The 27274-nt window shown below is 44.4% G+C and overlaps 1 protein-coding gene across 6 annotated transcripts in view; it reads right to left on the reverse strand.

The window, feature by feature from the left end:
• The window catches only part of AP4S1 (adaptor related protein complex 4 subunit sigma 1), a 77748-nt gene that overhangs the window by 27228 nt on the left and 23246 nt on the right, over positions 1 to 27274 (reverse strand). For 4 of the 6 annotated variants that reach the window (XM_055291600.2, XM_055291603.2, XM_063645953.1 and 1 more), the window contains one exon: positions 4097 to 4305. In XM_055291600.2, coding sequence (XP_055147575.1) covers positions 4097 to 4234 — 138 coding nt within the window. In that variant the 5' untranslated portion in view covers positions 4235 to 4305. Of the gene's footprint in view, positions 1 to 4096; positions 4306 to 12258; positions 12456 to 27274 lie in introns of those variants that run through there. The other 2 variants (XM_055291602.2, XM_063645955.1) reach the window with 2 other exon arrangements.

Consider the following 27274-nt stretch of genomic DNA (forward strand, 5'->3'; position numbering starts at 1 on the left):
ACAATGAGATATTAATTCCTGTGGCTGAGAGAGAGTTCTTTAAAATGACATGCATAAGTTCTAGGTTCTGATTTATCCGACAAACATTCCTAGAAATATAGAATATTAAGATGTTACACAGCCATTGGTGACCTTCTTACAATATTCAGGGGACCACTTGGAAGCATCTCTAGTGGAAACTGGAGAAGTCTTGGAAAAAAGTCTGAGTGTTCACATGGGTTCCCACTTACACTCCTTCTTATTCCTTTGCTTGCCTCTGTGTGGAACTCAGCAGGCAAAGGTAATGAATAATCAGCATTTTAAAGTGCCTCTGAAGCGAAAATAAGCAAACACGATAAAGAAGATTTTCTTCTTCTCACCTCCCCAAGATTGTTTTGGAAGCAATTAGATATTCTCAGTTTTATACTATTTAATAGTCATTCAGGAGCCAAATAGATGGTACAAACAAACAAAAATTGGTTGCTTTTTCCTAGACTCATGAAAAGAATCCATGTAGATTATTTTATAAATTATTTAAAGATGGCTTCTTTGTGGCAGATGCTAGATAAAATCTCGCATTGTAAACATTGCTTCATATGAATTAATAACTAGCCTGCCACCACTGACACATGGATAAAACTCCCTTCTCATTCATCCCTTTCCTATTGCCTTTGTACAAAGAGTTATGGGAAGGCGCTGAGTGGATGGGAGGTGGAGAGTGGGCAGAAGCACAAGGTTACTCTTCTTCCGGATTTTAGGGTGTGCGGGATGTGCTGCTCTTAGGTGCCCGGGTGCACTTGGGAATGAAGCTGCAAATTTTGACCATGGAAATTCCTCTATGGGAAAGCCATCTGGAGGAATTTAGGCTTTTATTTAAAATTAGGATAAAGGTAATGAGTACAGAAGCATTCTGCAGCATTTGGCTCACTGTAGAGCAGTGGGATCTCTGCTCAGCTGGATCTTTCAAGGAAACACAACCTTTTTGAAAGAACTGAGGAACATTTTTCAAAGCTTCTCAGGAGTTTCTGACATTAAAAAAAAAGTATCAAAGCACCTCTATGGATAAAAACTAAGCTGCTATTATGCTACTTTGGTGCCTGATTATGCCAAAAGCCCAGTGGGCTCCTTTCAAAAATAATTTAGAATGCATCAAAAGTATCTAACAGTATATTCATTCCAAAGCTTTCATTTCAAAGGGTAACCTATCAGTGAAAATGATGTTTGAAATTGAGTGCCTGCATTCTGCAGAAAGATTCAAATAGGAATGCTTCTAAGAGTATTTACTTTTACTTAAAGTATGTGGCTATTAACAGCCCTTTAACAGTTTCTGTTTCTGTCTGACAACATGAAACAGTGTGTGCCATGGCAGGCCAAAGCAGTAATTCAAAGAGGAACTCTGAGATGTCCCAACTGAAAAATCAGTTTAGATGCTAAGGGAGACACATTTGTACCGTGTTATTTCTGAGCACTGATGTAGTTTAATATTTGATGATTTAGCACTGGTGCTCACAGGCAGCCCATTATGCAGTGAAATGGAGAACTGATAAAATTAATGCACGAGTTAAACAAGTTTTCTGATTTTCCCTCAGTTGTTGAGTAATTTCCAACAGATCTGGCAAGTTTAGGACCTGGATTAAGTAATTCTCTAAATAAAATTCTTCATAAAAATTTTGTTCAGGCCGGGCGCGGTGGCTCACGCTTGTAATCCCAGCACTTTGGGAGGCCGAGGTGGGCGGATCACGAGGTCAGGAGATCGAGACCACGGTGAAACCCTGTCTCTACTAAAAGTATAAAAAAATTAGCCGGGCGTGGTGGCGGGCGCCTGTAGTCCCAGCTACTCGGAGAGGCTGAGGCAGGAGAATGGCGTGAACCCGGGAGGCGGAGCTTGCAGTGAGCCGAGATCGCGCCACTGCACTCCAGCCTGGGCGACAGAGCGAGACTCCGTCTCAAAAAAAAAAGAAAAAAAAAAAAAATTTTGTTCAAGGGGCCGGGCGTGGTGGCTCACGCCTGTAATCCCAGCACTTTAGGAGGCCGAGGCGGGTGGATCACCTGAGGTCGGGATTTCAAGACCAGCCTGACCAACATGGGGAAACCCTGTCTCTACTAAAAATACAAAATTAGCCGGGTGTGGTGGCACATGCCTGTAATCCCAGCTACCTGGGAGGCTGAGGCAGGAGAATCGCTTGAACCTGGGAGGTGGAGGTTGTGGTGTGCCGAGATAGTGCTGTTGCACTCCAGCCTGGGCGAGAGCAAAACTCTGTCTCAAAACAAAACAAAACAAACAAACAAAAAAAAACTGTGTTCAAGGTATGAGCTAGGGAAAAAATTCTTTGCAAAATGGACTTGGTTTTTGGCCTGGCACATGGCTCATGCCTGTAATTCCAGCACTTTAGGAGGCTGTGGCAGGCAGATCACTTGAGGTCAGGAGTTCAAGACCAGCCTGACTAACATAGTGAAACCACATCTCTACTAAAAATACAAAAATAAGCTGGGTGTGGTGGCGTGCGCCTGTAATCCCAGCTACTCAGGAGGCTGAGGCAGGAGAATCACTTGAACCTGGCAAGTAGAGGTTGGTTACAGTGAGCCAAGATGGTGCCACTGCATTCCAGCCTGGGTGACAAAGCAAGACTCCATCTCAAAAAAAAAAAAAAAAAATTGTTCTCACTCATAGGTGGGAATTGAACAATGAGAACACTTGGACACAGGGTGGGGAACATCACACACCGGGGCCTGTGGTGGGGTGGGGGGAGGGGGAAGGGATAGCATTAGGAGATATACCTAATGTAAATGATGAGTTAATGGGTGCAGCACACCAACATGGCACATGTATACATATGTAACAAACCTGCATGTTGTGCACATGTACCCTAGCACTTAGAGTATAATAAAAAAAAACTTTTTTTAAATTAAAAAAAAAGGACTCAGTTTTTAAAATTCGTTATTTAACCTCCTTTTTTTTTTTTTTTTTTTGAGACAGAGTTTTGCTCTTGTTGCTCAGGCTGGAGTGCAATGGAGCAATCTTGGCTCACTGCAACCTTCACCTCCCATGTTCAAACAATTCTCCTGCCTCGGCCTCCCCAGTAGCTAGGACTACAGTTGTGCACAATTACGCCCAGCTAATTTTTCACCATGTTTGCCAGGCTGGTCTCGAACTCCTGACCTCTGGAGATCCACCCGCTTCAGCCTCCCAAAGTGCTGGGATTACAGGCATGAGCCATTGCACCCAGCCTTAACCTCCATTTTGGAAGCTGGATAAATTTGTTGTTTCACATGAATTCTTAATTTCCATTTTCCCTGGGAGGCCGAGGCGGGCGGATCACGAGGTCAGGAGATCGAGACCACAGTGAAACCCCGTCTCTACTAAAAATACAAAAAATTAGCCGGGCGTGGTGGCGGGCGCCTGTAGTCCCAGCTACTCGGAGAGGCTGAGGCAGGAGAATGGCGTGAACCCGGGAGGCGGAGGTTGCAGTGAGCCGAGATTGCGCCACTGCCCTCCAGCCTGGGTGACAGAGCGAGACTCCGTCTCAAAAAAAAAAAAAAAAAAAAAAATTTACATTTTCCCCACCTAGATAATAAAATCAAATTTGTTTTGTTTTTAAATCACTGGTTTCAGTATTATATTGGTGGTATATTTACAAAAATAATAAGCAGAATAAAACCACCCCATTTGGGAATACTATTATTATCCTCTGGCACAAAATGGGTCTTCAGTATTCACTTCTATACCAATAATCTGATCTTCATTTTTTGGCTTATAGAAAGCTACCTGCTACAGGAACTCATGAGAGTTTCAAGGGCTGAATTCACAGGAATGAAAAAAGGAGAAGTGTCTATTAGCAGAAGGAAATTTTACTGTCGTTTCCAAGGTGCATTGAGACAAATATGCTGACTTAAATAAGAACCCAAGATTCTTCCAGGTTTTCCTTGTTTTTGTTTTCTTAAAGGGATGTAAAGAGAGCTATGCTTCTTTCAGTTTTTCGTTTCACATCACTTATTTTCTCTAGTAGCTGTTGAAGGAATATAGCTCAAAGAAAATGATGGCCCCTGAGACTCAGTAATTACAAATCTGCCAAGGATAAGTTGAATGCAGAGATAAAAGAGAGGACCAGAGACTTACTTGTTCATTGGATCGAGAGAGACAGCTCTTTATGACTTCTGTTTCCAGAAGTGTACACTTATTAATATCCACATGTTCATAGTACTTAGAAAGTCGAGTCTGCCCTTGTTTATTCACCATGAGGAAAAATTTTATCATTTTTCTTTCCCGGCCAGTATTTTTCCAAATACAGTTCAAAAGTTATGACAAGGGATGGCTGTAACTGGAACCTTGAAGACAAAAACAAACAAACAAACAAAACCAGAAAGGCAAGATCAAATTTCTCAAATAATTATATTAAATGTTTTTATAGATAAACAGTAAATAAAGTAGTAGTAAATATCATCTGAGAATATCAGTCTTTATTCCTATGAACTAATTGAGGTTTTAATAAATAAAAACCAGGCCGGGTGCGGTGGCTCACGCCTGTAATCCCAGCACTTTGGGAGGCCGAGGCAGGTGGATCACAAGGTCAGGAGATCGAGACCATCCTGAATAACATGGTGAAACCCCGTCTCTACTAAAAATTCAAAAAATTAGCTGGGCGTGGTGGTGGGGGCCTGTAGTCTCATCTACTCTAAAGGCTGAGGCAGGAGAATGGCGTGAACCCCGGAGGCAGAGCTCGCAGTGAGCCAAGATTGCGCCACTGCACTCTAGCCTGGGCAACAGAGCAAAACCGTCTCAAATAAATAAATAAATAAATAAATAAATAAAATAAAATAAAAAAATAAAAACCAATGATAATTTTTCATCAATTATTCTCCAAAACAATTCTGAGCAACTGCAGTACCTCTGTTTCTATTCATTCAATTTAATCATCCATTTTGCTGAGTAACAACGATGTGTCAAGCACCAGAAGAATGTGGAGATGAAATAGTAAGGACTTCTGATCTTCTGATTTTTACATCTAGCAACGGTGCTAGGTAGGTAAACAACGGCAGTACAAGGTGATGAGTTATAACTGGGACAGGTCCACTTCCATGGGTGTACAGAAGGGAGGGACAAGTAACATCATAGGAGAGTGAAGAACTGCTTCTCAGAGAAGGGGCACTGATGTGAGGTCGTGAAGAATGAGCTACAGGGGAAGACTGAGGCAGAGAAAACGGGTATGAAAGCTCTGGAAAGTTCACTGGGGCTGCAGTTCAGGGCGTGGGAAGAATAGCTGCAGGAAATTAAGCTACTCACATATGACATAATTGGCTTTAGAAGTCATGCTAAGGAATTTGGGCTTTATTTTATGGGCAATGGAGACAAGATCTATAGTAAAGCTTTTCTTTCCTTAGTGGTGGAAATAATAATAGTGATACCAATTTATCAAATTCCTCCAGGCCCTATAACAGGCTCTGTAAGGTCCTATGCTGAGCAATTCTCACAATTGTTTGAGGTAGGTACTTCTGTTATCCTTACTTTATTTTTGAGACAGGGCCTCGGGTGGAGTGCAGTGGTGCAATCTCAGCTTACTGCAACTTCTGCCTCTGGACTCAAGTGATCTCCTCATCTCAGCCTCCTGAATAGCTAGGATTATAGGCATGCACCATCATGTCCAGCTAATTTTTTAACTTTTTGTAGAGATGAGGTTTCACTATATTGCCGGCTGCTCTTCAACACTTAGGCTCAAGTGATCCTCCTGCTTTGGCCTCCCAAAGTTTTGGGATTATGGGCGTGAGCCACCTTATCAAGTCTGTTATCCTTATTTTAAGGTCAAGCAGGTTAAAGTTTAGAAATAAGACACCCTGGCCGGGCGCGGTGGCTCACGCTTGTAATCCCATCATCACGAGGTCAGGAGATAGAGACCATGGTGAAACCCCGTCTCTACTAAAAATACAAAAAAATTAGCCGGGCATGGTGGTGGGCGCCTGTAGTCCCAGCTACTCGGAGAGGCTGAGGCAGGAGAATGGCGCGAACCCGGGAGGCGGAGCTTGCAGTGAGCCAAGATTGCGCCACTGTACTCCACCCCGGGCGACAGAGCGAGACTCCGTCTCAAAAAAAAAAAAAAAAAAAGAAATAAGACACCCAGTCAGGCTCGGTGGCTCATGCCTGTAATCCCAGCATTTTGGGAGGCCAACGCAGGTGGATCATTTGAGGTCAGGAGTTCGAGACCAGCCTGGCCGATATGGTGAATCCTTGGCTCTACTAAAAATACAAAACTCATGGCATGGTGGTGCACACCTGTAATCCCAGCTACTCAGGAGGTCGAGGCAGGAGAATCGCTTGAACCCAGGAGGCGGAGGTTGCAGTGAACTGAGATGGCAACACTGTACTCCAGCTAAGGGAGGAGAATCTCTTGAGCCCAGGAGGCAGAGGTTATAGTGAGCTGAGATTGTGCCACTGCACTGTGGCCTGGGTGACAGAGCAAGACTCTCAAAAAAAAAAAAGAAAAAAAAGAAGATATCCAAAGTCACTGCACGATTTTGTGTCAGAGGTGGGCTGCGGTTCAAAGGCCAAGCACAGGCATGGATCCATGACACCTAACTCATCCTCCCCATTCAGGGGTTCATGCTTGTGCTGTTATGTCTAACTCGGTTGTATTGAATCTCATATTTGTTTCTCTTACACTCAATGTAGGTTTTGGAAAAATCAATGCAAGTGAGCATAATATTGATCAATGGCCAGTCCTTCTTTCATCACAACCACCAGAGCTGGCTGGTCTGGCTCAGCTGACAATATTGTATTCACATTTTGTGATATCTGTGAGAATCAGTGCAAAAAACTAAGATGAATAATAGTTCTTAAATGAACTTTAACATTTGAAATTTTAGATTTATAGTAAAGTTGCAAAGATGGCCATTGTTAGCATCTCGCATTACCATGGTACATTTGCCAAAACTAAGAAACCAATATTGGTACATTATTATTAACTCCAGACTTTATTTGGAGTTCATCGATTTTTCCACTAATGTCCTCTTTTTGTTCCTGAATCCCATCCAGGATACTATAGTGCATTTAATTGTCATGTTGCTTTAGTCTGCTCTGGTCTGGGACAGTTTCTCAGTCTGCCTTGTTTTTCATGACCTTAACAGTCCTGAGGATAATGGCCCAGGCTGGAGTACAGTGGTACAATCATGGCTCCCAACAGCCTTGAACTCCTAGACTCACGTGATCCTCTAGCCTCAGTTTCTCAAGTAGCTGGGAGTAGCTGGGACTACAGATACATGTCACTATGCCCAGCTAATTTTTACTTTTATTTATTTTTATTTTTGAGACAGAGTCTCAGTCTGTCACCCAGGCTGGAGTGCAATGGTGCAGTCGATCTCAGTTCACTGCAACCTCCGCCTCCTGGGTTCAAGCGATTCTCCTGCCTCGACCTCCTGAGTAGCTAAGATTACAGGTGCCTGCCACCATGCCATGAGTTTTGTATTTTTAGTAGAGACGGGTTTCACCATGTTGGCCAGGCTGGTCTCCAACTCCCGACCTCAAGTGATCCGCCCGCCTCGGCCTCTCAAAGTGCTGCGATTACAGGCATGAGTGACTGCCCTCGGCCTTTATTTTTATTTTTGTAGAGATGGGGGCCTCACTATTTTGCTCAGGCTGGTCTTGAACTCCTGGCCTCAAGGGGTCCTCCTGCCTTAGCCTTCCAAGTGTTGGGATTATAGGCATGAGCCACTGCCTCCAGCCAATATTTGCTTATAATATAAATTCCTAGTGATTTTTTTTTTTTTGAAATGGAGTCTCATGCTCTGTCCCCCAGGCTGGAGTGCAGTGGTGTAATCTCGGCTCACTGCAAGCTCCGCCTCCCGGGTTCATGCCATTCTCCTGCCTCAGTCGCCCGAGTAGCTGGGACCACGGGCGCCTGCCATCATGCCCAGCTAATTTTTTGTATTTTCAGTAGAGACAGGGTTTCACCGTTAGCCAGGATGGTCTTGATCTCCTGACCTTGTGATCCGCCTACCTCGGCCTCCCACAGTGCTGGGATTACAGGCGTGAGCCACCGCGCCCGGCCAACTCCTAGTGAATTATTACTGTGTGCTATCAGAGAATCCATTTGATTTCATTAACTTTAGCATCCTCATCTGTTAATGTAAGTATATTAAACTAGAACACAGACCCCTCTGAGAATACAAAGAAAGCTAATGAATCTTTTACAGAAAAATGTGCAAGGAGGTATCTACTTAAATGCTGTAAAAGAACCTCAGGACATCCACAGACTTTCCTGATACCTATCCTGGGCTCTAGGTTGAGAACCCTGAGCAGGGTGATTCCTAAGGTCCTTTAAAAATAAATAGACCTGGCCAGGTGCAGTGGCTCACGCCTGTAATCCCAGTGCTTTGGGAGGCCGAGGAGGGCGGATTGCCTGAGGTCATGAGTTCAAGAACAGCCTGGTCAACATGGTGAAACTCTATCTCTACTAAAAATACAAAAATTAGCTGGACATGGTGGCGGGCGCCTGTAATCCCAGCTACTCGGGAGCCTGAGGCAGGAGGATCACTTGAACCTGGCAGGTGGAGTTTGCAGTGAGCCGAGATTGTGCCATCATACTCTAGCCTGGGCGACAAGAGCTAAACTCTGTCTCAATAAATAAATAAACCTCCAGGATTTAAAAAATCTTCCCATTCACTTTATCATTATTTGCTATACACAAAACACTAGATTTGTGTCTAGAATAAATGAGAAATGATGTAGAATAAATGTGGCATACAGATCAATCTGAAATCTTTGTTAAAATTTGATTTTATAGCCAGGTGCGGTGGCTCATGCCTGTAATCCCAGCACCGAATTTGGGAGGCTGAGGTGGGCGGATCATGAGGTCAGGAGATTGAGACCATCCTGGCCAACATGGTGAAACCCTGTCTCTACTAAAAATACAAAAATTAGCTGGGTGTGGTGGCACACACCGGTAGTCTCAGCTACTCAGGAGACTGAGACAGGAGAATCACTTGAACCTGGGAGGCAGAGATTGCAGTGAGCCGACATCGCACCACTGCACTCCAGCCTGGTGACACAGCGAGACTCCATCTCAAAAAAAAAAAAAAAATTGATTTTAATGTATACTTCCAACTTGTTCACAAATATTAGGTGTCACATTTAGCAGCTGCAATTTCAGGGACCAGTTTCCCAATCTGCTGCTTAGGAGACTGAAAGTGGGGGAGACTATTACAGGGCTAGGTCATCCCAGGTAGGCATTTGCAGCTAGCGATCTTAGCAACAGTTCCTTAGAAGGTGTCTGTTAAGAGTCAGTTTGCTAAATGCTCAGCTGTCAGAATACCAGTCAGAGGCTGATTTACAGGGCTTGATCTACTTCACAGCCTCTTTGAGTACAAAACATTAATTATCTGTTTGATGAGGCATCCATGCCTGTTGAAGGGTAGAGTTGACTGCCCAGGCAAGCGGTGGCTCATGCTCGTAATCCCAGCACTTTGGGAGGCTGAGGTGGGCGGATCACCTGAGGTCAGGGGTTTGAGACCAGTCTGGCCAACATGGCAAAACCCCAATCTCTACTAAAAAATACCAAAATTAGGCCAGACACAGTGGCTCATGCCTGTAATCTCAGCACTTTGGGAGGCTGAGGCAGGTGGATCATTTGAGGTCAGGAGTTCGAGACCTGATGGTAAAACTCGGTCTCTACTAAAATACAAAAAAATTATCTGGGTATGGTGGCATGCGCCTGTAGTCCCAGCTACTCAGGAGGCTGAGGCAGGAGGATTGTTTGAACCCGGGAGGCGGAGGCTGAAGTGCGCTGCACTGCAGCCTGGGTGACAGAGCAAGACTCTGTCTCAAAAACAAACAAAAAAAAAAGTGGAGTCAAGACTCTCCTTTACGATTCTCCCTATTTCACTAGATGCCTGAATGTCCTTTCTTCCTGTGTCATCCCATGCATCTAGTGAAATAAGCAGATTGCATGGAAGAACAGGACCTTTGGTGAATGAGTGGTTCTTGGACTAATCAGAATCCCAGCAAATACAGAGGCTGGGGAACACCACAATAGAGGGTGGGTCCCACTATGCACTGAGCTAAGCAGCTAAGTCAAGCTGGAAACCAGCAAGTATTTGGGGATTTTGCCTGCTTGAGGAGACAGGAGAAGGCATTGCTTAAAAGCTCAGACTTGAGCAAGACAGACCTGGCTCAAGTCTTGGCTTTGCCACATACCTGCCATGTGACGCTTAAGTTGCTTGGGTTTTTTGAACCCCAGGGGCATGGCTACCTCTGAGGTGTGAGAGTGAGATAGGTAACAAAAACAGCACTTAGCAAAGGCGCTGGTATACAGTAAATATTCACTTTACAACTGAGCTGTTTTCATTACAGTCAACCCTTGGTATGCAGGGTATTGTTTCTGGGACTGCCCTGAGTATAACCAAATCCATGCATACTCAAGTCCCACAGTAGGCCCTGTGGAACCTACCTACACAAAAAGTCAGCCCCATATAACTGGGGTTTTGCATGCCACAAACACTGTATTTTCCATCTGTGTCTGGTTGGAAAAAAAGGTGCATATAAATGGATCCGTGCAGTTCAAGCCTGTGTTGTTCAAGAGTCAACTGTATTATTTCCTTGCTGCAACTAGAAACAACATTATGATATACTTGGACTAAGTTTATATGTGTGTGTGTGTGTGTGTGTGTGTATATATATATATATATATATATATATATATATATATATATATATATTTTTTTTTTTGTCCTCCCAGCTCATTTCTTATTTCCTAAGCCCTATCAGACAGGTGGTTATCTTACAGCAATTCTAAACACTAAGCTGTAAAGAGCCAGGCCCAGTGTGGCCAAGCCTGGGGTTGTTGCCTTCATTTATCTAGACCAGCTCAGCTGGGGATATAACAGCTGTGCCATGGGGGACGCCTGTGGGCATTCACTCCCTTTTCCAGGAAGATAGGCTCATGGCTGTGGGTGGGATTGCAACATACTCTGTGGTGTTTAATCATTTGGTATTAACTGCTGCTTTTATTTGCCTCGCAAATTATTGTCAGTAAATTACGGCAGGTTACCAGGAAGTTAAGATTACCATCCTTTCTTTTACTCCCTTTCAGCAAAATTATTTAAAAACCATCTTTATGATAGTTAGAAATTATAATTCCATACCTTGGATTTCAACTGCCAGGTAAAAGGAAAAAAATGTCTCAAAGTACTCATGGCCAAACCTTTGCCTTTAAATGTCCTGCTTGCATTAAGTGGTAAAATGAGATGTAAAAAGATCTCACTGAGGTGTTACATCAAGGGATCAAATTGGTTTCTACCTTACAAGCACAGCATTCCTTCCCACTGACTTCAAGAACAAGGCTGACAAATAAGGACATGTTGAATTGATATTCATTAGGGTGTTAAGTTTTGAAAAGAGTAAATGAAGGCTTCTAAAGACTTGCATATATCTTTCTTTTCTTGCATGCTCTTAAACATTAGACAATTTTAACTGTAGCATGATGCAGTGGTAAAAAACTAGAGAAACACAACTGTAAACTATTTTTACTATAGAATATACAATGCCAAAATAAACAATGTGGAGACTCAAGAGACAAGTACACATCTGAGAACTGAAGATGAATGCCGTAGGCACCTATCACGGTTATTAATCATCAAGGAGGAGGGAGATGAAATAATTATGAAACTGAGGTAGGACAGTAAGAAGGGAATATGCTTAGACAAGTGTTTGGAGTGGTCAGGAAGCAGGTATGAACTTCCTGTTTTAAACTATTTGCATTCAAAGACACACAAGGGGCCAGGTGTGGTGGCTCACACCTATAATTCTAGCACTTTGAGAGGCCATGGTGGGAGGATAGCTTGAGCCCAGAAGTTGGGGACTAGCCTGGGAAACATAGTGAGACACCATGTCTACTAAAAAAAAAGGAAAAAAAAAAAAGCCAGGCATCGTGGTGTGTACCTATAGTCCCAGCTACTTAGGCAGCTGAGGTGGGAGGACTGCTTGTGCCCAAGAATTGGAGGCAGCGTGAGCTATGATCACAACACTGCACTCCTACTCTGGCCTGGGCAACAGAACAAGATCCTATCTCTAAACACACACACACACACACACACGAGATGGGGAAGATGTTTTGATGACCAGGAGGGAAGTCAGTAGATGCTACACCCAAAAGCTTGTGCAAATGTGTGTATATAAATCAAGGAAGAAGAAAGAAGGCAACTTCATTGGGGAAAGCATTACACAAATAGTGCTAGGATGCCCTAGCGAGGGAATCTAGAAAACCCCAAGAGGAAAAGAAGGTTAAGGTTACTTACAGCAGGAATCAAACAAGCATTTTCCTTGGATTAGCATGAACATGCTTTCAAGACTAGTGAGGTTGGTAGATTCAGAGTAGAATATGGGGCCAGGCGAGGTGGTTCATGCCTGTAATCCCAGCAATTTGCGAGGCCAAGGTGGGCGGATCACCTGAGGCCAGGAGTTGAAGACCAGCCTAGGCAATATAGGAGACCATGCCTCTACAACAAAAAACAAACAAGCGAAAACACAAGAGCTGGGTGTGGTGGTGCATGTCTGTAATCCCAGCTACTTGGGAAAGTAAGGCTGAGATCAGGAATTCTAGGCTACAGTGAGCTATGATCACTCCACTGCACTCCAGCCTGGGTGACAGATGGAGACCCTATCTCTAAAAAAAAAAAAAACAACTGGCTGGGTGCAGTCGCTCACGCCTGTAATCCCAGTACTTTGGGAGGCCGAGGCGGGTGGATCACTTAAGGTCAGGAATTTGAGACCAGCCTGGCTAACACTGTGAACCCCCTTCTCTACTAAAAATACAAAAAAATTAGCCAGGCGTGCTGTCGGGTGCCTGTAATCATAGCTACTTGAGAGGCTAAAGCAGGAGAATCACTTGAACCCAGGGGGCGGAGGTTGCAGTAAGCCGAGACTGCACCACTGCACTCCAGCCTGGGCGACAGAGCAAGACTTCGTCTCCAAAAAATAAATAAATAAAATAAAAATAAAATAAACCAAAACAACAAAAAAGTAGAATATGCTCAGATCCATGTCCCAGCAACCACATGATGTAAACTTAATTCCCAGAGAAAAGAGAGATTGAAGAGGCTGAACGAAGTACACATTGAATTGAGCAGGTATCATATTTCTGATGGCGTATTTCTGGAAGTCAGACCTAGGAGAGTCTTTACAGATTGTCATATCCAAAGATGGCAAATGGGTTTCAACTTGGGTGTCAACTGTGACTAACTGTAATAGCTGCTTTGGGAAGGATTCTGGAGCTGCTTCCAGGTTCAAAACAAAAGGATGGCATGTGTGATTACTCGTCAGTTGTAGGTTAGGAAGCAGGGAGTGGCAACATACGCACCTTATATTTGTCATCCCTGAGGTGTACTCCCTTCATTTTGTAGATGGGAAAACTGATCAGAGATGTAGAGTGAAGTCCTGAATTCTGCTCCCCTGACTCATACTATAATGCTGTCTTTAATCTATCACATTGCCTCACTCTACATATCAGTGTCATTAAATGTTCACTCAAGCTTTTTTTTGTTCTGTTTTTTGAGACAGGGTCTTACTCTGTCACCCAGGCTGGAGTGTAGTGGCACAATCACAGCTCACTGCAACCTCGACCTTCCAGGCTCAAGCAATCCTCCCACCTCAGCCCCCCAAGTAGCTGGGACTACTGGTACACACCACCACGCCCAGCTAACTTTTGTATATTTTGTAAAGGTGGGGTTTCCAGTTGCCCAGTCTAGTCTTGAACTCCTGGACTTAAGTGATTCACATGCCTCAGCTTCACTAAGTGCTAGGATTATAGACGTGAGATATTGCGCCCAGCCAAATGTTCACTTGAGCTTAATGAGCATTAACTTCAGGTAGCTTTGGAAGTGATCCAGTCATTATTCTCTTTTCTAACACTGCTGCACAATTAATCTGGAAAATGCCAAACAAATCACTGCATGAAAAAGTACAGTATAGGCTGGGCACGGTGGCTCACGCCTGTAATCCCAGCACTTTGGGAGGCCAAGGTGGGTGGATAACCTGAGGTCAGGAGTTCGAGACCAGCGTGGCCAACATAGGGAAACCCCATCTCTACTAAAAGTACAAAGATTAGCTGGGCATGGTGGCTGACACCTGTAATCCTAGCTACTCAGGAGGCTGAGGCAGGAGAATCACCTGAACCCAGGAGGCGGAGGTTGCAGTGAGCTGAGATCGTGCCACTGCACTCCAGCTTCGGCGACAAGAGCGAGACTCCGTCTCAAAAAAAAAAAGAAAGAAAAGAAAAGAAGAAAAAACAAGTATAGTATGTAGCCAGGTACATGCATCCATAATATTAGCTACTTGGGAGGCTAAGGTGGGAAGATTAGTTGAGCCCAAGAGTTTGAGGCTGCTGTACGCTATGATCATGCCTGTGAATAGCCACTGCACTCCAGCCTGGGCAACAGAGAAAGACCTTGTCTCTAAAGAGAAAACAAAAAGTAGAGTATGTAGATTTAGAAATGAAAATGATAAGGCCGGGCACGGTGGCTCATGCCTGTAATCCTAGCACTTTGGGAGGCCGAGGTGGGCGGATCACTTGAGGTCAAGAGTTCAAAACCAGCCTGGCCAACATGGTGAAACCTCATCTCTACTAAAAATAAAAAAAATTAGCTGGGCATGGTGGCGGGCGCCTGTAATCCCAGCTACTTGGGAGGCTGAGGCAGGGGAATCGCTTGAACCCAGGAGGTGGAGGTTGCAGTGAGTCGAGATCATGCCACTGCACTTCAGCCTGGGTAACAGAGAGAGACTCCATCTCAAAAAAAAAAAAAAAAAAAAAGAAAAAAGAAAAAAAAAGATAGTTGATGATAATTAACATTCTTTCTAGCTCTAAATGCTTTTTATGTACCCCAGAATCATAATATTGTAATAACACATGCACACAAACACTAAGGTAATATCAGACAAAAACATTTCTTTTTTGCCTCCTGAAAAGTGATTTAAATAAAATCCCCAAAGTTAAAAAGCAAATTTTCACCCAGAAAACATGTAGTACTAGTACAGTATAGTGTAATAGTCAAGAGCATGGACTGGAGACTGACTGCTTGGCTCTACTCCTTAGTTGCTTTGTGACCCTGGACAAGATACTTAATCTTTTAGAACTCAGTCTTCTGTACAATGGCCACAGAAACAGTACTCACTTCCTAGGTTGTTGTGAGAATTAAAGGAGTTAGGATATGTAACATTCCTAGAACAGGCTAGGCAGTTGGCACACAGCAAGTGCTACATAAGGGTTAGCCAGTGTCATCATGATAACATGTTGTCTTTTCCCTGGTGAAGCTTTTCCTGCCTATTCCAATGCTCTCTTCCCAACTACAAAGAGCTGATAATCCTGTCTAGTCTATGTAATAACCATTTTATTGCATGTTGAGGTCTCCTACCAGAAAAGCAATTTAGACTTTTAAAGCTGTGACTGCGGGAGAAAGATTTTACATTGTGACCCAGTATACAAATATATATAATGTAAATGTGAGATGTAATATATATATAAAATGTAATATATATATTAAATTATTATATGATATACAGAGATATACCTTGACAGTTTTGAAGAGTATTGGTCAGGTATTTTAAGGAATGTCCCTGTATTGGGATTTGTCTGATGTTATTATTAGACAGAGGTTATGTCTTTGGGAGAAAGAGCACAGAGGTAAAGTGCCATTTGCATCATATCATGTCAAAGGCACATACTATCAGTATGACCTGTCACTGTTTTTTTTTTTTTTTTGAGACAGTCTTGCTCTATCACCCAGGCTAGAGTGCAGTAGTGCAACCATGGCTCACTGCAGCTTTGAGCTCCCAGCCTCCAGTGATCCTCCCACATCAGCTTCCTGAGTAGCTGGGACTAGAGGCACGTTATCTCCATGCCCTGCTAATTTTATTTTATTTAATTAATTTATTTTTTTGAGACAGTATCTTGCTCTGTCACCCAGGCCAGAGTGCAGTGGCGCAATCTTGGCTCACTGCAACCTCCGCCTAAACCCTCTAGGGTTCAAGCGATTCTCCTGCCTCAGCCTCCCAAGTAGCTGGGACTACAGGTGCCTGCCACCATGCCTGGCTAATTTTTGTATTTTTAGTAGAGACGGGGTTTCACCATATTGGCCAGGCTGGCCCCAAACTCCTGATCTTGTGATCCGCCCACCTCGGCCTCCCAAAGTGCTGGGATTACAGGCGTGAGCCACTAGGCCCGGCCTATGCCCTGCTAATTAAAAACAAATTTTTTGTAGACACGGGGTCTTGCTATGTTGCCCAGGTCATTTGTTTATTTACTCAATTATTAATTTATATAAGTATGGCCTCACAGATATTTTATTTTATACTATGGGTTATAATATAATATGACCAACTGATTTTTAATTTCAGAACTTGCTAATAGACTGAGTCAAAGTTTGAAAAACACTATACCAGAACATGAACTTCTTCTAGTGGGTAGAATCTATACCTTACTTCAGATCCTCACACAGTGCCTAGTATATAGTGAGCATCCAATAAATGTTAACTGAATAAATGAAAGAATGAATGAAAGCTTTTTCTAGCAATAACTTTTCCTTTAAAAAAGTCCCATAAGTATTCCAACAAAGCAGACATATAAAATACCCTCATATCCTATTCCTGCCCTGAATCCCATTCATTTTCCCAAAGATATAGCCAATGTTTTTAAGTTTAGTGCCTATCCTTTTAGACCTCCTCTGTATATCATGTAAATATGTATGCAGATGTAGCAACTTTATTATTTTTTTAAACATAAATGTGATAAATTGATGAACTCTAAGATGTCTTAGTAACTATTCTCTTCTGGTATCTTTAAATGAACCCATTCCACTCACAAAGCCCTGGCTGGATCCTATAAAAGGTTACTAAAGGCCAGACATGGTAGCTTATGTCTTCAATCCCAGCACTTGAGAGGTTGAGGCAGGATGATTACTCGAGGCCAGAAGTTTAAGGCCAGCCTGGGCAACATAATGACACTGTCTCTACAAAAAAAAAAAAAAAAAAGTCACTAAAAAGATGTGTTTTAGAATTTAGAATTCATCCAAAGGACCTCCCATTTCCCAACCCAGCTCAGGCCTTCCGTTCCCTTCATTTGATCCAGTGCCTTGGCCCCCATTCCTTCTCTGGCCTCTGTTCTTCGTGACTTGCTTTGGATTTCTTCTTCCAGCTCTGGCTTGGGCAATATTCCAGGACTTGACCTTTGGTATCTGCCCTCTGGCCATCATCCCAGGGGCCTATGGCACCCAGCCCTTGCACTGTCAACTGGGAGTAGTATCTACCTTACTGACTGATGGAAAAAATTAAATGAGGCAAATGACATAACTGTTGTAAAAACATTTAGCACAAGACTGGACGCAGTGGCTCATGCCTGTAATCCCAACACTTTGGGAGGCTGAAGTGGGTGGATCACCTGGGGTCTGGTGTTCAAGAACAGCCTGGCCAACATAGTGAAAACCTGTCTCTTAATAAAAGTACAAAAATTAGTTGGGCATGGTGGCGGGTGCCTATAATCCCAGCTACTTGGGAGGCTAAGGCAGGAGAATCGCTTGAACCCAGGAGGCGGAGGTTGCAGTGAGCTGAGACCGTGCCATTGTACTCCAGCCTGGGCAACAAAAGTGAAACCTCATCTCAAAAAAAAAAAAAAAAAAAAAAAAAAAAAAATTTAGCACACTGACTTCTTTCCTTTCCTCCTTTCTTGTATTAAATTAGGGAAAAAGTACTGATAAGTCTACAGGGAAATAGACATGTATATTTACATATTTTTACTGGTCTTTTAAATTGCTGTACATTTTCTGCCATGTAACCTGGTAGAATGCAACAACAAATCATGAAAATGATTCTACCTTTTTTTTTTTTTTAAGGGGGAGTCTCGCTCTTGTCACCCAGGACGGAGTGCAATGACACAATTTTGGCTCAGTGTAACCTCCATCTCCCAGGTTCAAGTGATTCTCCTGCCTCAGCCTCCCAAGTAGCTGGGATTACAGGCACCCACCACCATGCCTGCCTAATTTTTTTGTATTTTTAGTAGAAAAGGGGTTTCACCATGTTGGCCAGGCTGGTCTCGAACTCCTGACCTCAGGTGATCTGCCCGCCTCGGCCTTCCAAAGTGCTGGGATTACAAGTGTGAGACACCATGCTTGGCCAATGATTTTACCTTTTAACTCAAGCATTCCTGTCTTAGGAATTTATCCTAAGGTATAATTAAAATCTATATGCATAAAAATGTTTATAACAACATTATAAATAGTGAAACATGGAGCAAGGGCAGATACCACAAACTGAGAATTGTTAATACCAACTTCATATCTTTGTTTTTTACCCCCGAGAGGGTCTCACTCTATCACCAAAGCTGGAGTGCAGTGGTGCAATCATGGCGCACTGCAGCCTCGATGTCCCCTGACTCAGGTGATACCCCCACTTCAGCCTCCCTAGTGGTTGTGGCTCTAGGCACACGTCATCACACCTAGCTAATTTTTATATTTTTTGTAAAGATGAGGTTTTGCCGTCTTGCCCAGGCTGGTCTTGAACTCCTGGGCTCAAGCAATCCTTCTGCGTTGGCCTCCCAAAGTGCTGGCATTATAGGAGTGAGTCACCTCACCCGGCCATGTCTTTTAATTATTAAAATGAATATGGACCAGGCATCGTGGCTCATGCCTGTAATCCCAGCACTTTGGGAAGCTGAGGTGGGTGGATCACTTGAGCTCGGGAGTTTGAAACCAGCCTGGCCAATATGGCTAAACCCTGGCTCTACTAAAAATACAAAAATTAGCCAGGTGTGGTAGTGCATGCCTGTGATTCCAGCTACTCTGGAGGCTGAGGCAGGAGAATTGACTGAACCTGGGAGGGGGAAGTTGCAGTGTGCTGAGATCACACCACTGCACTCCAGCCTGGGTGACACAGCAAGCCTCTGTCTCATAAATAAATAAATAAATTGAATATGCAAACTCTGTAAAAGAATGGGGAAATGGCCGGGCGCGGTGGCTCACGCTTGTAATCCCAGCACTTTGGGAGGCCGAGGCGGGTGGATCACAAGTTCAGGAGATCGAGACCACGGTGAAACCCCGTCTCTACTAAAAATACAAAAAAAAATCAGCCGGGCCTGGTGGCGGGCGCCTGTAGTCCCAGCTATTCGGAGAGGCTGAGGCAGGAAAATGGCGTGAACCCGGGAGGCGGAGCTTGCAGTGAGCCGAGATCGCGCCACTGCACTCCAGCCTGGGTGACAGAGCGAGACTCCGTCTCCAAAAAAAAAAAAGAATGGGGCAATGTATATAAATAATGTTAAGTCACAAAATCAAAATGCCAAATTCTACATTCACATGGATTACAACTATGTAAAGTGAACATCTAAATAGATACAGATTTTTGTATTTTTTTGTATTTTTAGTAGAGACAGTGTTTCTCCATGTTGGTCAGGCTGGTCTCGAACTCTCGACCTCAGGTGATCTGCCCGCCTCGCTCTCCCAAAGTGCTGGGATTACAGGCGTGAGCCACAATGCCTGCAACAATTCTTGTTTTAAATTGCATGCTGTTCTGAATAGCATGATGAAGTTTTGTGCCATCCTGCTCTGCTGTGCCTGGGATGTGAATATCCCCTTTGTCCAGCATATCTACACTGTATTTTTTTTTTGTTTGTTTTGAGACAGGGTCTTCTTGCTCTGTCACCTAGGCTGGAGTGCAGTGGTGCAAACACGGCTCACTGCAGCCTTGACTCCCTGGGCTCAAGGGATCTTCCTGTCTCAGCCTCCTGTGTAGCTGAGACCACAGGCATGCACCACCACACCCAGCTAACTTTTTTTATTTTCTTGTGGAGATGGGGTCTTGCTTTGTTGCCTAGGCTGGTTTTGAACTCCTGGGCTCAAGCAATCCTCCCGCTCCAGCCTCTTGAAGTGCTGGAATACAGTCATGGGCCACCAAGCCCGGCCAATCATGAGAAAATACATTAGACAAACCCAAGCTGACAGACATTCTGACCAGTATTCCCCCAAACTGCCACAGTCATGAAAAACAAGAAAAGACTAAAAAACCATCACAGTTCAGAGAAGATTAAGGAAATAAGATGACTAAATGCAACATGGTATCGTGGAGGGGGGCCCGGAATAGAAAACGGACTAATGAAAAAACTGGTGAAATGTGAACAAAATCTGAGTTTAGTTATAATAATGCTATCCATGTTAATTTGTTAGATTTGATACATGTACCATGGTAATGTGAGAGGATAACATTAGGGGAAATGGGCAAGGGTATACGAAAATTCTCTGTATTATCTTCACAACCTTTGTAAATCTAAAATTATTCCAAATACTCAAACCTGTAATCCCAGATACTTGGGAGGCTGAGGTGGGAGAATTGCTTGAGGCCAGGAGTTTGAGACCAGCCTCATAGCAAGACCTTGTCTCTAAACAATAAAATAAATAAAATAATTCCAAATAAAAAGTTAGTTTTTTTTTAAAGCAGAGATCAGAGAGATATAAGTATTCATATTAAAGTGAAGATGGGTAACACTGAAGACCACTCCAAGTAAAAAAATAAACAAATAGGTCGGGCATGGTGGCTCATGCCTATAATCCCAGCATTTTGGGAGGCTGAGGCGGGCAGATCATCTGAGGTCAGGAGTTCGTTCGAGACCAGCCTGGCCAACATGGTGAAACCCTGTTTCTACTAAAAATACAAAAATTAGGACAGGTGTGGTGGCTCACGCCTGTAATCCCAGTACTTTGGGAGGCCAAGGCAGGTGGATCAGCTGAGGTCAGGAGTTCGAGACCAGCCTGACCAACATGGTGAAACCTTGTCTCTACTAAAAGTACAAAAATTAGCCGAGTGTCGTGGCGCATGCCTGTAATCCCAGCTACTCAGGAGGCTGAGACAGGAGAATTGCTTGAACCTGGGAGGTGGAGGTTGCAGTGAGCTGAGATCATGCCACTGCACTCCGGTCTAGGCAACAGAGGGAGACTCCTCCAAAACCAAATAAAAAATAATAAATAAATAAAGTTAAGAGGGCACCGGGAATGGCGTCCATGCCTGTAATCCCAGTGCTTTGGGAGGCCAAGGTTGGCAGATCATTCAGCCCAGGAGTTCGAGATCAGACTGGGCAACATGATGAAACCCTGACTCTACAAAAAATGCAAAAAAATTAGCCTTGTGTGGTGGCCTACGCAGAGGTTGCAGTGAGCTGAGATTGTGCCACTGCACTCCAGCCTGGGTGACAGAGAAAGACCATGTTTCAAAATAAACAAACAAATAAATAAAAATTTAAAAAAATAAAGTGAAGAGGGCTTGTTTGTGCGTGTGTCTGAGTATATAAGTCTACATGCACCTTTATGGTTATACTGTTTAAATATTTAAATTTTTACCAGTATAATGCAGATGTTTAGGTTTCAGGGTAATTTATATGTGTGTGCGTGTGTGTATACATTTTTTTTTTTTTTTTTGAGACGGAGTCTCGCTCTGTCACCCAGACTGGAGTGCAGTGGTGCGATCTCGGTTCGCTGCAAGCTCTGCCTCCTGGGTTCACGCCATTCTCCTGCCTCAGCCTCCTGAGTAGCTGGGACTACAGGCACCTGCCACCACACCCGGCTAATTTTTTGTATTTTTAGGAGAGATGGGGTTTCACCATGTTAGCCAGGATGGTCTTGATCTCCTGACCTCGTGATCTGCCCGCCTCGGCCTCCCAAAGTGTTGGGATTACAGGTGTAAGCCACCGTGCCTGGCCAATTTATATATATATATATGTATATATATATATATTTTTTTTTTTGAGACAGAGTCTCGCTCTGTTGCCCAGGCTGGAGTGCGGTGGCGCGATCTGGGCTCACTGCAAGCTCCGTCTCCCGGGTTCACGCCATTCTCCTGCCTTAGCCTCCCGAGTAGCTGGGACTACAGGCGCCCACCACCATGCCCGGATAATTTTTAGTATTTTCAGTAGAGACGGGGTTTCACCATGTTAGCCAGGATGGTCTTGATCTCCTGACCTTGTGATCCGCCCACTTCAGCCTCCCAAAGTGCTGGGATTACAGGCGTGAGCCATCGCACTTGGCCCAATTTATATTTTTAATGATTACACTTCAGTCTTTCCTATTTTTTTATGTAATAGACATGCTAATTTTAATAGTAGGGGTATATACCCATAAATTTAAAATTTCTATAAATGACCTAAACTGCCCTTGTATCAAGCTCTGCTATGACCCAGATAACATCTTTTAAAATTATTATTATTATTACTATTTTGAGACTGAGTCTTACTGTGTCCCCCAGGCTGGAATGCAGTGGCATGATCTCAGCTCACTGCAACTTCCGCCTCCTGGGTTCAAGCAATTCTCGTACCTCAGCGAGTAGCTGGGACTACAGGCATGTGCCACCACACCCAGCTAATTTTTGTATTTTTAGTAGAGATGGGGTTTCACCATGTTGGCCAGGCTGGTCTTGAACTCCTGACTTCAAGGGATCTGCCTGCTTTGGCCTCCCAAAGTGCTGGGACTACAGACATGAGCCACCACGCCTGGCCCAGATAACATCTTTTTTGTTTGTTTGTTTGTTTTGAGATGGAGTTTCTCTCTTGTTGCCCAGACTGGAGTGCAATGGCATGATCTTGGCTCACTGCAACCTCCACCTCTTGGGTTCAAGCGATTCTCCTGCCTCAGCCTCCCAGGTAGCTGAGATTACAGGCGCCCGTCACTACACCCAGCTAAATTTTGTATTTTTAGTAGAGATGGGGTTTCTCCATGTTGGTCAGGCTGGTCTTGAATTCCCGACCTCAGATGATCAACCTGCCTCGGCCTCCCAAAGTGCGTGAGCCACCGTGCCTGGCCTTTTTTTTTTTTTTTTTCTTTTGAGATGGGAGTTTCACTCTTGTTGCCCAGGCTGGAGTGCAATGGCTCAATCTTGGCTTACTGCAACCTTGACCTCCCAGGTTCAAGCGATTCTCCTGCCTCAGCCTCCCAAGTAGCTGGGATTACAGGCATGCACCACTATGCCCAGCTAATTTTGTATTTTTAGTAGAGCTGGGCTTTCACCCTATTGGTCAGGCTGGTCTTGAACTCCTGACCTCAGGTGATCCACCTGCCTTGGCCTCCCAAAGTGCTGGGATTACAGGCATGAGCCACTGCACCTGGCCTGTCCTTAGCAAATGAACAGACAAACCATTTGGGGGAGTGCTATGTTCTGAATGCTTGTGTCTTCCGCAAATTACGTTGGAACCTTACACTCCATGTGCTAGTATGAGAAGGTGGGGCCTCTGGGAGGTGATTAGATCATAAGGACTCTGCCCTCATAAATAGGATTAGTGCCTTATAAAGGAGACCCCAGAGAGCTAGCTAGTTGGGCTGCAGTGAGAAGGCATAGTCTATGACGAAGCAGGCCCTCACCAGACACTGATGAGATCTTGATCTTGGACTTCCCAGCCTCTGGACTGTGACAAATCTCTGCTCTGTTTTCTTTAGAGACAGGGTCTTGCTCTGTTGCCCAGGCTGGAGTGAAGTGGCATGATCATAGCTCACTGCAGCTTCAAACTTCTGGGCTCAAGCCATCCTCCCACCTTAGCCTCTTTAGTAGCTAGGGCTATAGGCAGACACCATTGTGCCCAGTTAATTGTTTTAATTTTTTTGTTGAGACAGGATCTCACTTTGTTGCCCAGGCTGTTTTTTGTTTTTTTTTTGTTTTTGAGACGGAGTCTCGCTCTGTTGCCAGGCTGGAGTGCAGTGGCGCAAACTTGGCTCATTGAAACCTCTGCCTCCAAGGTTCAAGTGATTCTCCTGCCTCAGCCTCCCAAGTAGCCGGGACTACAGGCGCCTGCCACCACACCTGGCTCATTTTTGTATTTTTAATTTTTGTATTTTTAGTAGAGATGGGGTTTCACCATGTCTCGATCTCTTGACCTCGTGATCTGCCCGCCTCGGCCTCCCAAAATGCTGGGATTACAGGAGTGAGCCACCACACCCAGCCTGTTCTTAAACTCTTAGCTTTAAGCGATCCTCCTGTGTTGGCCCCCAGAAGTACTTAGATTACAGGTATGAGCCACAGAGCCCAGCCCAAATTTCTGTCATTTGTAAGTTATTTAGCCTAAGGTATTTTGTTGTAGCAGCCTGCATTAGTCAGGGTTCTCTAGAGGGACAGAACTAATAGGATAGATGTATATATAAAGGGGAGTTTACTAGGGAGTATTAACTCGCACGATCACAAGGTCTCACAATAGGCCATCTGTAAACTGAGGAGCAAGGAAGCCAGTCTGAGTCCCAAAGCTGAAGAACTTGGAGCCTGATGTTTGAGGGCAGGAAGCATCCAGCATGGGAGAAAGATGTAGGCTGGGAGGCTAAGCCAATCTCGCCTTTTCACATTTTTCTGCCTTCTTTATATTCACTGGCAGCTGATTAGATGGTGCCCACACAGATTAAGGGTGGTTCTGCCTTTCCCAGTCCACTGACTCGAAAGTTAATCTCCTTTGGCAACACCCTCACAGACACACACAGGATCAATACGTTTCATCCTTCAATCCAATCAAGTTGACACTCAGTATTAACCACCACACAGCCCAAACAGAATAAGACAGGGAGTTTGAGGCTGCAGTGAGCTATGATCACACCATTGTACTCCAGCCTGGGAGACAGAATGAGACCCTGTCTCTAAAATAAATAAATAATAGAGTCTGGTTCTGTAGATCTGGGGAAGGGTCTGGCATTCTGTACTTCTAACAAGCTCTCAGTTGATGCCAATACTGGTGGTACGGGGACCATGCTCAGAGTAGCAAAGACTGATCAAGGTTCACACCTATAAAAACATAAGGTTCACTTCACTGAATCCCAAATCAAATTCAATTAACACTGATTGAGAGCTTACTTGGTATAAGACCACAAGGGAACAGCCTCTTGAGTAGCTGGGACTACAGGCAAACACCACTGTGCCCAGCTAATTGTTTTTATTTTTTTGTAGAGACAGGGTCCCACTTTGTTGCCCAGGCTGTTTGTTCTTAAACTTCTAAATTTAAGCAATCCTCTTGCCTTGGCACCCAAAAGTAATTAGATTACGAGTATGAGCCACAGTGCCCAGCCCAAATTTCTGTCATTCATAAGTTACTTAGTCTAAGGTATTTTGTTGTAGCAGCCTGTATTAGTCAGGGTTCTCTTTTTATAAAATGAATGAATGAATGAATGAATGAATTTTTTTTTTTTGAGACAGAGTCTCGTTCAGTCTCCCAGGCTGGAGTACAATGGTGTGATCTCTGGTCACTGCAACCTTTGCCTCCCAGGTTCAAGCAATTCTCCCACCTCAGCATCCCAAGTAGCTGGGATTATAGGCACCCACCATCATGCCTGGCTAATTTTTTTTTTTTTTTTTTTTGAGACCGAGTCTCGCTCTGTCACCCAGGCTGGAGGGCAGTGGTGTGATCTCGGCTCACTACCAGCTCCGCCTCCCGGGTTCACACCATTCTCTTGCCTCAGCCTCCCGAGTAGCTGGGGCTACAGGCACCCACCACCACGCCTGGCTAATTCTCTGTATTTTTTAGTAGAGACAGGGTTTCACCGTGTTAGCCAGGATGGTCTCCATCTCCTGACCTCGTGATCCACCCGCCTCGACCTCCCAAAGTGTTGGGATTACAGACGTAAGCCACCATGCCCGGCATGCCTGGCTAATTTTTGTAGAAATGGGTTTTTGGTTTTTTTTTTTTGTAGAGATGGGGTTTCACCATGTTGGCCAGGCTGGTCTTGAACTCCTGACCTCAGGTGATCTGCCCTGCCTCCCAAAGTGCTGGGATTACAGGCGTGAGCCACTGTGCCTGGACATTAGTAGGGTTCTCTAGAGGGACAGAACTAATAGGATAGTCCTACACAAACATATAGGTATTATGAATAATTTCTTTCATTTGGTCATGGATCTGGCTGGTTGGGTGGTAGCCTTCTCCCTCAAAGCCACAGGGTGTGTCTCTCCCAAAGTTGAAAATGTTTTCAGCAGACATGGAAGAACCATTATTTTGTCAAGCACTTACCAGCATCTGGCTAGATTTTTTTTTTTTTTTTTTTTTTTTTGAGATAGAGTCTCACTGTCACCCAGGCTGGACTGCAAGGACACAATCTTGGCTTACTGTAAACTCTGCTTCTTGAGGTCATTTGATTCTCCTCCCTCAGCCTCCCAAGTAGCTGGGATTATGGGCATGTGCCACCACGCCCGGCTAATTTTTGTATTTTTGGCAGAGATGGGGTTTTGCCATGTTGTCCAGGCAGGTCTCGAACTTCTGACCTCGTGATTTGCCCGCTTCAGCCTCCCAAAGTGCTGGGATTACAGGTGTGAGCCACTGTGCCTGGTCCTAGCTAGAATTTTTATTTCACCTCAAGAAATTACAAAAATAGGCCAGGCATGGTGGCTCATGCCGGTAATCCCTGTAATCCCAGCACTTTGGGAGGCCGAGGTGGGTGGATCACCTGATGTCAGGATTTCAAGACCAGCCTGGCCAACAGGGTGGGACCCTGTTTCTACTAAAAATACAAAATACAAAAAGTTGGCCAGGTGTGGTGGTGGGCGCCTGTAATCCCAGCTACTTGGGAGGCCGAGGCAAGAGAATCGCTTGAACCTGGGAGACGGAGGTTGCAGTGAGCTGAGATCATGCCACTGCAGTCCAGCCTGGGCAACAAGAGCAAAACTCCATCTCAAAAAAAAAAAAAAATTAAAGAAATATATTTCTACTTTTACGTCACACCACATAAAAAAATAACTCAAAACAGATCATAGACCTAAATGTAAGCACTAACGCTATATAAAACTTTTAGAAAAAACAAATTTAAGGCTGGGCGTGGTAGCTAACACCAGTAATCGCCGCACTTTGGGAGGCTGAGGCGAGTGAATCACTTGAGGCCAGGAGTTCAAGAACAGTCTGGCCAACACGGCAAAACCCTCATCTCCACTAAAATTAAGCGGGTGTGGCCATCACGTCTATAATCCCAACTACTCGGGAGGCTGAGGCATGACAATGGCTTGAGCCTGGGAGGAGGAGGTTGCAGTGAGCCAAGACTGCACTACTGCAATCCAGCCTGGTGACACAGCAAGATTGTGTCTCAAAGGCTGGGCACAGTGGCTCACGCCTGTAGTCCCAGCACTTTGGAAGGCTGAGGCGGGCGGATCACAAGGTCAGGAGATTGAGACCACCCTGGCTAACACAGTGAAACCCAGTCTCTACTAAAAAAAACCAAAAAATTAGCTGGGCATTGTGTCAGGCGCCTGTAGTCCCAGCTCCTCCGGAGGCTGAGGCAAGAGAATGGCGTGAACCCAGGAAGCAGAGCTTGCACTGGGCCGAGATCGCGCCACTGCACT

This window comes from Symphalangus syndactylus, chromosome 9 (genome assembly GCF_028878055.3).
Source record: "Symphalangus syndactylus isolate Jambi chromosome 9, NHGRI_mSymSyn1-v2.1_pri, whole genome shotgun sequence".
NCBI classification, from domain to species: domain Eukaryota; kingdom Metazoa; phylum Chordata; class Mammalia; order Primates; family Hylobatidae; genus Symphalangus; species Symphalangus syndactylus.